The following is an 11,162-nucleotide window of genomic DNA, read 5'->3' as shown; positions in this document are numbered from 1 at the left end:
TATAATAAATAAATAAATCTTTAAAAAAATAAAAAAATAAAAAATTCAAAATACATTCACATAATTGTATAGGCACATGTCATTAATCAGTATTGCTTAGACCAAACAGATACAGATAATTTCTTTTATGACAAATTGTCTCTGATGAACAGAATGAATTTTGGGGTAGGCTATATGGTTGCTCCTTCCCAGCCCCATACTTTTAGAATCAGTTGGGACTTGATGGTCTAAGAGTCTGTGTGGTCTGGCTCTTTCCAGGCACCCCTGCCCTTGTGATGGTCCCCAGCCTCCACCTCTCTTCCCTGAACAGTCCGTTGCTCCAGACAGATCATGTTAGGGTTCCTTCATAGGACGTTTTCTTTTGTTCCCCATAGAACATGCTATTCTTTTGTCCTTCCTCCAGAAGGGGAGCAATACATGTTTTTATTCTTTCTCCTGTTCCCCATTCTCCAATCTCCCTCCTATTCAGTTCATGGAATGTTTGATGATTGGCCGGGACCTTGTAAGATTACTTCAGAATGTTGCTAGGATACCAGAATTTGAACTACTGTGGAAAGATATCATCCATAACCCTCAGGCTTTGAGTCCTCAGTTTACAGGTAAGTGAGCACCTGGGTATGCCCTGTCCTTGTGTGTCTTGATTGGACTTGAAGGGGCAGAGCTGGCCTAGGAGAGATTTTGATAGTCAGGGAAAGCTTGAGATCTGGGCATGGGAATGGCAGAGACTCAGAACAGTTGGTGTAGTTTCTGGCTAGGGCCTACATGGCTGGTTTCAGCTGCCATTGCTCCTGAAAAAGAAAGAATCAGACAAGGCCTCAAGATAGCTCAGTAAAATATGTGACCCCAAGCCTGGTGACCTGAACTCCATCACCAGGACCCATAGAACCCATGTGGTAGAAGGAGAATTCATTCCCAAAGCTGTGCTCTGACCTCCACACATCCACTGTGACATGTGTATGTCCACATAGATGCAGCAGTAAATTAAAATAAGACACTTAAAGGACAATCGTGAGACAGAAAGATGTTGTCTTCTCCTTCCTACTGGTCCTTGTCAAGGGGATGGCCAAGTCTCCAGCTTTACTGTGGTAGATAGGGAGTCAAAGGGCACACTCATGGCTGAGTCAGCAGAGGGTCCATTTAGTCCTGAAAGGGATGGCCTCCAGGATGTAGCTCAGTGATAAAGCATCTACAGTGTCCTCAGTTTGATTTCTAGAGCTGTGGAAAAGAAAAAGAAATGGCCCTGGCCTCTTAGTCCAGAGGGTGTGTTCTTGCGTGCTTGTATGTTTTCTCCTGACAGGGTTTTTCTTGTCCTTTTGACTTACCCAGAATCCTTTTGTATTTTGAACAGCAACTCTGTAGCTTCATTTTTCTTTTCTTCTGACGCCCCCAAATGTGTGTCTAGAGCCTGAGAAGTGAGGACAAAGAGCAGACAGTGCTACTGTGGGATACCCTGCTAATACCTTAAGCATGTATCTGGTTGACTGGCTCTGTCAGAGGGTGTGTGCCAGCTCATTTAATCGTCTGCACAGCCCTTAAGATGAATGTTCACTTTCTATACAGGAAAGTGAGGTTTAGAGAGATTAAGTCACACTTGCTGAAGGCCACACAGTAAATGACAGAAAGGATTTGGATATAGGTCTTTCTGGTGGCAATGTTTGTGGCTTTGCCACGCAATCACATTGGCCCTACGATCTCATAGTGTCACTCTGAGTAACAAGAAGGCAGGTTAGGACTCACCATATTTCCCCCTGAATTTCCCACTTATTTCTAACTATAAAATCGTGGGTGGCCAGGAGGCCAGTAGAGGGAAACAAACCACTGTAGTCGGTGTGAGTGGTGGCAACCTTGTATGCCTTTGCTGGCCTTCTCAAGGGCTTGTCTTGGAATAGGCCCATGAGTTAAACCACACCTAGCCCAGTTTTGTCTTGTGCCTTCCATTTCTCTGGTCTTCACACTTCTCTTCTGCATTTGGCTCAGGTATCCTACAGCTACTTCAGTCAAGAACATCCCGAAAATTTCTAGCCTGTCGTCTAACCCCAGACATGGAAACGAAGCTCCTCTTCATGACATCCCGGGTGAGATCATCTGTGCATAGGAGGAGGAGTTACAGGTGTCAGGTGTTAGTGGAACACTGTGCAGATTTGTCATTGCTGACTACTGACCTACACGAAAGTGACTAAATAGATACCTTTCTGATGCTCTTCTTGGTTCAGTCTATGCTTACACATTGCACAGTGCAATAAAAGAAAAATTAGAAGTGTAGTTGCACTTCTATTAAGCAAGACAGAACTCTAGCTCTTTGGAAGTTTTGTTTTTAAAAGCAGCCACACTAGTGATTGTACACAGGTAATCTGTCTGCATTATAGGCCTTTTTTTTTTTTTTTTTTTTAAGATTTATTTATTTATTATATGTAAGTACACTGTAGCTGTCTTCAGACACTCCAGAAGAGGNNGTCAGATCTTGTTACAGATGGTTATGAGCCACCATGTGGTTGCTGGGATTTGAACTCCGGACCTTCGGAAGAGCAGTTGGGTGCTCTGACCCACTGAGCCATCTCACCAGCCCCCTTTTGTTTACCAAATATGGCTGCATTGTGGTAAAACTGTCTGAGGGCTGTGGTTTTCCTCTCTGAGGGTGCTTGTGGAATTTGTGTTCAGTGGACTTTGTAGACACCTCCTCTGTAACTGGCCTTCAGATTCCCAAGACAGCACAGAATTTCCGAGACCCTGCTGCCTCTTGTAGCTATGTGCCAACGTTATAGTTGAAATTAGTAACCAGGTGTGGTGTCGTACACCTATGATCCCAGCACTTGAGAGTCAGAGGCAGGAGGATTGCCACAAATTTGAGGTTCTCCAGAAATACATAGTGAAACCTTGTCCAAACAAGGAAACAAAAACAAAAAAACACATAAACATTAAAAAAAAAAAAAAAAATAGAGGTGTGGAGGTACCTGCAGATAGTCTGTGCACAAGAAAGCTGGTGAAGGACAGGACAGCTGTCAAACCAAGGACAGCCTGGGCTGTATGAGACCCTGTGTGTAAAGAAGACAGAACCACTAGACACAGAGACATGGACTTTAATCCAGTACATGAGAAGCAGAGGTGGCAGATCTTTATGTATGCAAACCTCACTAGGGCTACATAGCGAGACTGTCTCCAAAAAAAGAGGAAAAGAAAAAAAAAAAACAAATTATAGGAGGGGTGTCTTAGTCAGGGTTTCTATTCCTGCACAAACATCATGACCAAAAAGCAAGTTGGGGAGGAAAGGGTTTATTCAGCTTACATTTCCATATTGCTGTTGATCACAAAAGGATGCAGGACTGGAACTCAAGCAGGTCAGAAAGCAGGAGCTGATGTAGAGGCCATGGAGGGATGTTCTTTACTGGCTTGCTTAGTCCACTATCTTACAGAACCCAAGACTACCAGCCCAGAGATGGCACCACCCACAAGGGAACCTCCCCCCTTGATCACTAATTGAGAAAATGCCCCACAGCTGGATCTCATGGAGGCATTTCCCCAACTGAAGCTCCTTTCTCTGTGATAACTCCAGCTGTGTCAAGTTGACACAAAGCTATCCAGTACAAGGGGTGTGTCAGCCTCTGCATGAGGACACCAAGGATTTCAAGTTCCAGGATAGCCTGGACTACCAAACGACATTGCGTCTAAAAAGGCCACGTTTAGAGTGCATACATGTTGTCTTAGGGTTTCTCTTGCTGTGATAAAACACCATGAGCAAAAGCCACTTGGAGAGGAAAGGGTTCGTTTCACTTACACTTCAGTTACCACAGCCCATCACTGAGGAACTCAACCTGAAGCTAGGAGCTGAAGTACAGGCCACGGAGGGTTTCCACTTGCTAGCTCTCCTGGCTTGCTCTGCCTTACTATGATGCCTAGGACCATCAGCCCAGGGTGGCACCACCCATCGAGAGCTGGGCCCTCCCACATCAATCATCAATAAAGAAAATGCACCCCAGCCTTCCCGGAAGCACCTTGTTAACCTTTCTGATCTAGTTTGATGTCTTCTGAGGGGAATAGAAGAGAACACCAGGCCCTCCTCCATTAGCGCTGCTGTTTGGTTGTGTGGTTGGTTTGAGGCAGGGTCTTATAATGTAGTGCAGTTATCTTTGAACTGTTGGCCATCTTTCTACATTGGCTTTCAAGTGCTGGGATTTTGTTTTGGCCACCATATCTGGCTCTAGTGTTGCTATTTGTAAACATTTGATGTGTGTTTGGGAAAGGACTTCTTGCTCCCTGGTCTGGAGTTTGTGCCTTAGCTAACAGTCCTGTTAGGGTTGTCCTGTGTCAAGCAGCCTGTGCTGAGTGATGACCAGGCCTAGCTCTTGCTCTGCGGGAACATTCTCTGCTCAAGAAAAGGAAAAAAATGATGCTTCTGGCCCAAGAACCAGTGACAAGTGCAAGAGTAAGCAGCCAGAAATGGGCTGCAGTCCTTTGGAGGTCAGCGTGGGTCCAAGCTAGTGGCAAGAGTGAGCGTACCACCGAGATGCAAGGCAGGCTAGTCTGTCAACACCATGATGTCCCTCAAAAAGGAGAGGGCATCAAGAACCAAGGAGATTAATGAAGTTGTCAGAAGGACATGAATCCAGGTCAGGCCTCCAGGTTCCTCTGTTCATCCTCCCACCCTCCTTTCCACCTCCTCCTCCCTCAGGTGCGGTTTGGCCAGCAAAAGCGATACCAGGACTGGTTCCAGCGCCAGTACCTCTCAACCCCTGACAGTCAGTCTCTGCGCTGTGACCTCATTCGATACATCTGTGGGGTAGTCCACCCCTCTAACGAAGTGCTGAGTTCTGATATCTTGCCCCGGTGGGCCATCATTGGCTGGCTCCTGACAACATGCACGGTAAGGGGCCTGGCCATGGGCAGACTGCTGAGTGGTGAGCTGTGCCTCTTGTCGCATGTTCCTGGGCTGCTTCCACCCGTCATTCCAAGGCCACCTAAATGCTAGTGGGCCTTTCAGGCTCTTCTCCCTCCCTCCCTCCCTCCCTCCCTCCCTCCGTCTCTAGGAATGGACAGTGAGTCCTTGATCTAGGCTTGCTTGGGTTTGACTAGGCTAATCACTATCCTTACTGTCAAGCCTCGCCTTCCACCTCCAAACCTTGATTTCTGTTGTTGATACAAGACTTTACTATATAGCTCCAGCTAGCCTTGAGCTACAGCCCTCCAGCCCGTCTCTTCAGATCTGCAGTTAGGTATGCACCAACCACTATGTCAGCTCAAAGTCTGGGTTCTTGAGGAGTCACTCCCTGAGTCCCTAAGGGACCCTGAGTCTCTGAGGCCTCCCTCTGTTTTTCCTCTTTGCTTCTAGAATCCATATGTAGTTATTCTCTTGTTGTTTCCTATTCAGATTCAGGGCTTTCATCCTTCGTTTATTTTGTCTGTTTATGGTACGGTATGTGTGGATGCCTGAGTGTGTGTGTCTATGGTATGGTATGTGTGGATGCCTGAGTGTGTGTGTCTATGGTATGGTATGTGTGGATGCCTGANGATGCCTGAGTGTGTGTGTCTGTGGTATGGTATGTGTGGATGCCTGAGTGTGTGTGTCTATGGTATGGTATGTGTGGATGCCTGAGTGTGTGTGTCTGTGGTATGGTGTGTGTCTGTGTTGGTGGAGGTCCAGAGGTTAGAAGAGAGAACTAGAGTATAGGCAGTTGTGAATTACCATGTTGGTGTTGAAACAAGGTGTAAGTCCTTTGCAAGAGCTCTTTACCACCATGATCTCCAGGCTCCTTCTGAGGATTGAATTACCCTTCCATAGGGGTCACGTATCAGATATCTTGCATATCAGATGTTTACATTACAATTCATAATAATAGCAAGATTATAGTTATGAAGTAGTTATAAACTTATGAGGTGGAAAATCTTATGATTGGAGGTCAGCACAACCTGAGAAACTGAACTGGAGGGTCACAGTGTTGGGAAGGGTGAGAGCCACGGCCTTGGGTGCTTACTTCATAGCCTCTGGTAGCAGCTCTGGGTACTTTCTTTCCCCAAATACAGAGAATTTTGAAAGGAGCCATTTCCTTCCCAGAGTATGTCTTTCTGTGCTAGAGTGACCCTGTTCTTAAGCATCTCACACCCTTCCTCCATTTTATGGTGTCCCTGGAATGTGCTGACTCAGGCAGCAGGTCATTCCTAGGGGTCCCTAGGGAGGTGCCCTGCTTGTTCAGCAAAGACAGCTGCAGGCTACCGTAAACATCACCTCAGCTCACAGTCTGTCAGTGTGCCACGCTGTTCTCCTAGCGGGAATTAGGCTTGTGTACGCTCGCCACAGGAAAAACCCAGGCCAGTTTCCATATAATAGGCATACGTGTTCCTTGCCCTGACAGGGTTCTTCCATCTTGTACTGGGAACTGAATTTCAAAGATGGACCGGCCAGGTGGGCTCTGAGATCTACCCTAGGCTCTGGAAAGATGGGAGCTGATTGATGAAACTAGCCCCTTCCCCCTTCTCTTTTCCAGTCCAACGTTGCTGCCTCCAATGCCAAGCTGGCTTTGTTTTATGACTGGCTGTTCTTCAGCCCAGACAAGGATAGCATTATGAACATAGGTATGTGATTGGGACCAGTAAGCACCACCCTCCCATCCGCCAAGCCCCCGTTGTGAGTCCTGGTAACAGCAGTCATTAGTCTCAGGGCAGTGTGGGGTGGAGGTGGTTTATCTAGGAGCAATTCCCTTGTTCCCATTCACTTCTCCCTTGACCTAGAAGGAAAGTGGCTTTGATGAGGTTAACTAATGGCCGCTGGTTTCTCCCTATAGCCTTGACCTCTGAGTGGGAGGGCCTAAGCAGAGGGAGTCTGCCCTGTCTCCTTTTCTCCAAGCTGAATCCTGGTCCAGGAAGGGAGATGAGTGAGGACTGAGTGCAGTTGGGGAATATTTCCTGCTTGGTTCGAGTTGGGGGACTAGACCCAAAACTTCCTAGGGGCTTCACAGACACTGACATAGGGATGGTATCTGATGCTGGGGAACCATTTATTTTTGTTTCACATTCTCTAGAACCAGCTATCCTGGTCATGCATCACTCCATGAAGCCCCACCCAGCCATCACTGCCACGCTCCTGGACTTCATGTGCCGAGTAAGTGCTAGGGCTCTGTTTGCCCTGTCCTGAATGAGCAGGGTTGAGTCCCCCATTAGTCTCCCCGTGACTAGGTCTTTCCAAGGTGCTCCTCTGTAGTCCTGTACTTGAGTTAGAAGACACTGTCTCCCGTGGACCTGACCCTTGTTACCAGAAGGTTTCTTAACTTCAAGATGATGATGACTCAAGATAGAATCTAATGTATTTGAGGAACAACTGGGTCCAGTCCAAGGATTCTGTCTTCATAGCCTGGAGTAATCGGGAACATTGCAGCAGCCCTTTCTGGAGCTGTACTGACTCACTTTTAGCCCCCTTGAGTAAAACCAAAACAGCTTTTAGTTCTAGTCCAGCAAAACATTGTAGTTAGCCGGGCATGGTGGCGCACGCCTTTAATCCCAGTACTCGGGAGGCAGAGGCAGGTGGATTTCTGAGTTCGAGGCCAGCCTGGTCTAGAGTGAGTTCCAGGACAGCCAGGGCTACACAGAGAAACCCTGTCTCGAAAACAAAACAAAAACAAAACAAAAACATTGTAGTTATTCCCTCTCCTTCTTCCCTTCCAGATCATTCCTAACTTCTACCCACCATTGGAAGGCCACGTTCGGCAGGGTGTCTTTTCTTCCCTCAACCACATTGTGGAGAAACGAGTCTTGGCGTAAGGAATTTGTGTGTTAGGGGTAGGGGATTCTCCCATTTTTCATTAGGTCCCACCCACTTTAGATGAGATATCATTCAGATAGCCACGCCAATGCTGACTCCTTCCCTTGTCAGCTGTAAAAGGTGCTGGCTTCACCTTCTACTGATGGGCGGAAAGACTCATGTCCTCTCAACACAGGAATTTCTAACTTGCCATCTGTCATATTACCATAGGCTTCAAAGGCCTTCCTGCCCCCCTGTTCACTCTGAAGGGTCTGAAGGTGGCACAGTTGTGCTGAGTGAGCAGTGAGCATCATGTCTGATGTTGACCTTCGTGTGTGCTCTCTATTAGACACTTGGCTCCCCTGTTTGACAACCCTAAATTGGATAAAGAGCTTCGGTCCATGCTTCGAGAGAAGTTTCCTGAGTTCTGCAGCTCACCCTCCCCTCCTGTGGAAGGTATGGACCTCCTCACAAACCAGAACTGAATTCTCACTCACTGCTGTTGCTCTCTGACTTTTCCCTTGGTGATCTTTCAGTGATGCAAGACTTTCATGGGATGCTTGCCTCCCTGACATTCGCCTGTCGCCTCTCATCCCAGTCCTTAGTTAGTCCAGGCCTTTCATCAGAGCTCTGCATGTTCACTTTGCTTCTGATTTCAGACTGCCAACTGCCAGACTGGCTGCCATAATTTTTTGTTTTAGAATAAGGGTTTAAGCCAAGCACTACTTACCAACTTGGTTTTAAAGTAAAGAGCACTAATAAATGTCCCCAGAGCTGAGCATGGTGATGCATATTTATAATCTTAGCACATAGGTGGAAGCAGGAAGATCAGAGGACCAGGGGTAGGTAGCCTGAGATGCATAAACCCATTTCAGAACAGAAAAAGACTCCCTCGATCATCACTTATCCTGAGCTGACATGAAAAAGTCTTGTCTTATGCTGTCCCCCCTTCCTCTGGGTGGGTCACAGGGAAATTGAGAAAGCAAGTTTGTCCTTCCTTCCAGCCGTGTACCATTCAGGGCATCAACTCTGTATCCCCCTACCTGTCCACTAGTTTCCTTCCCAGAAGCATCGAGTACACTGGGGAACACGGGAGGCTATCAGGGTCTTTTTCTCTTTACTCATAGTCAAAATCGAAGAGCCTGTTTCCATGGAAATGGACAACCACCTATCAGATAAGGATGAGAGCTGCTATGACAATGCAGAGGCAGCCTTCAGTGATGATGAGGAGGATCTTAATAGCAAAGGTAAGGTTAACACTGGGAGTGTGTGAGTTGTGGCAGTCCAAGAGGCCTATCTCACAGGTAGCCTGCCTGCCTGCAGTCTTTCTGTCACACCTCTTTTGCCCATGAGTGTGACGTTTGTTTATTACTGAATGAGGCTCAGTGGTGCAGAATTAACATTTGACAGTAAAGGCAGGAGGGTAAAGTGGTCCTGCCCGTTTGTAGGTAGGAGCTGGGACATGCACGTAGTCAGGGCTGCGACACCTTGGGAGGGCAGGTTCACTGCAAGAGTTATGAGGAGGGAGCAGGTAGTCATGGGGGCTGTCTCTGGTACTAAAGTCTGATGAACCATCCTCAGGGAAAAAGAGAGAGTTTCGCTTCCACCCCATCAAGGAGACTGTTGTGGAGGAGCCGGTTGATGTCACCCCTTACCTTGATCAGTTGGACGAGTCCCTGAGGGACAAAGTGCTACAGCTACAGAAGGGAAGGTGGGAACAAACCATGCTCCCACCCTAGGAGGCCGAGTCTAGGCGCTTCCTACTACCTAGATGGTATGGGTGGGTGGTGGGGCGCGGAGGGGAAGTTGATGCTTCCTGGGAAATGTCTTTGGCTCATGTCGGGGATCATAGGCTGGGAATAGGGTAGTCCCGTTCCCTAACACCTTGGAGCCCCACTCCCTGTATTCTGGAGCCTGGAGCAGGGCAAGTAGGGATTTTCCCCTTTTTGGGCCTCTGCCCACAGAGCAGCATATACTGTCCAGAAGTCTCCCCTCTGAGCTGGGAGCATGTGCATGTGTACACCGTGGGGTGTGTCTTAACCCTGCTGTTACTAATTTTCTCTCACATTTATGCTGTAGTGATACAGAGGCCCAGTGTGAGGTTATGCAGGAAATTGTGGATCAGGTCCTAGAGGTAAGAGGGAACTCAGTCCTTAGGGACAAAACGGTACCAGCCTTCCCAGATTACAACTCCTCAGGCGGGCCTCACTGGGAATTAAGCTCCCACCTTCCCTTCCCCAGATGGACCCCTTCTGAGGCAGGGAACATGAGTGACCTGCTCTGGGAGGTAGACACGGGTGGGCCCAGCAGAGGTTTTGGGCAGGTGGGGTTTGAATCATGATGTCTCTTCTCCCTCTTGTCACCCAGGAAGACTTTGACTCGGAGCAACTATCTGTCCTGGCTTCCTGCCTACAGGAGCTCTTCAAGGCCCACTTTCGAGGGGAGGTGTTGCCTGAAGAGGTCACTGAAGAGTAAGGCTCATCTCTGGTACCCAGGGCCTCAGAAGCTAGAGTGTGCTCTTCCAGCCCCAGTCCCAAGCACACCTTACTGTAGACTTGAGAAAAATCCCCATTACTTGGTGTTTCCATACTTACAAATACTAATGGAGCCTGAGAGTGCTGGGCAGTAGACCAGCATGCCTGCCCTGTTTGTCCATGAGTGCTGCCAGGCCACTGTCCCCAAGCTCTGCTGCTTCTGGGGGGACTGGTCCCTAGCCTAGACTCTGCCAGTCAGGAGTCTCATCCTCAGTGAGATACCATCCTCAGATTTCGTGTCTATGTTGGGAACCTGTTTTTCTGTGACAAAGCACTAGCAGCAGGAAGTTTGCCTTTGGTAGGAAAGGAGTAGGCTAGATGTCAGATCTTCCGTTCCCTGCCTGTAGGTGCTCTCCCTTCATGTAGATGCTCACGTGCGGCCTTCCTCTTCTAGGTCCCTGGAGGAGTCGGTAGGGAAACCTCTGTACCTAATATTTAGGTAAGCACTTCGCTGAAGAGCTGTCTGCCTTCCTTCCATCGTCCCTGACAGTGCACAAATACCCTGGTCCTGGGCTCTGGGGCTTCTCTAGGGAAGAAAAGGTATTCAGTGGGTAGACACTCTTTGGTCCTATTCGTACCTTAGGAGAGCCTGTGCTAGGTGACACCCTTCTGTCCCCTCTAGGAACCTGTGCCAGATGCAGGAGGACAACAGCAGCTTCTCGCTGCTTCTGGACCTTCTCTCCGAGCTGTATCAAAAGCAACCCAAGATCGGCTACCACCTGCTCTACTACCTGAGGGCAAGGTGAGTGCGATCTCTATCTTCTGCATGGAGTTGGGGCACTCCAAAGAGCCAGCCTCTCTCACACACATGCACACCAACCCCCTCCCTTCTTGGCTATCTGCAGCAGCACTATCTTTGGTTTGTATGTTTTGGTGCTGAGGGTTAAACCCAGGGACCATAT

At 48.2% G+C, this 11,162-nt stretch overlaps 1 protein-coding gene across 1 annotated transcript in view; it reads left to right on the top strand.

Moving 5' to 3' along the window:
* Ints3 (integrator complex subunit 3) overlaps positions 1-11,162 on the top strand; it is a 44,893-nt gene that overhangs the window by 25,009 nt on the left and 8,722 nt on the right. Inside the window, exons 7-19 of the mRNA XM_021195700.2 lie at positions 470-599; positions 1,978-2,075; positions 4,667-4,858; positions 6,477-6,564; positions 7,011-7,090; positions 7,651-7,742; positions 8,076-8,182; positions 8,854-8,973; positions 9,308-9,437; positions 9,806-9,860; positions 10,094-10,197; positions 10,655-10,699; positions 10,883-11,002. Coding sequence (XP_021051359.2) covers positions 470-599; positions 1,978-2,075; positions 4,667-4,858; positions 6,477-6,564; positions 7,011-7,090; positions 7,651-7,742; positions 8,076-8,182; positions 8,854-8,973; positions 9,308-9,437; positions 9,806-9,860; positions 10,094-10,197; positions 10,655-10,699; positions 10,883-11,002 — 1,361 coding nt within the window. The remainder of the gene's footprint in view (positions 1-469; positions 600-1,977; positions 2,076-4,666; positions 4,859-6,476; positions 6,565-7,010; positions 7,091-7,650; positions 7,743-8,075; positions 8,183-8,853; positions 8,974-9,307; positions 9,438-9,805; positions 9,861-10,093; positions 10,198-10,654; positions 10,700-10,882; positions 11,003-11,162) is intronic.

Source organism: Mus pahari, chromosome 4 (assembly GCF_900095145.1).
Source record: "Mus pahari chromosome 4, PAHARI_EIJ_v1.1, whole genome shotgun sequence".
Lineage (NCBI taxonomy): Eukaryota > Metazoa > Chordata > Mammalia > Rodentia > Muridae > Mus > Mus pahari.
This window is presented reverse-complemented; position numbering and strand designations above follow the sequence as displayed.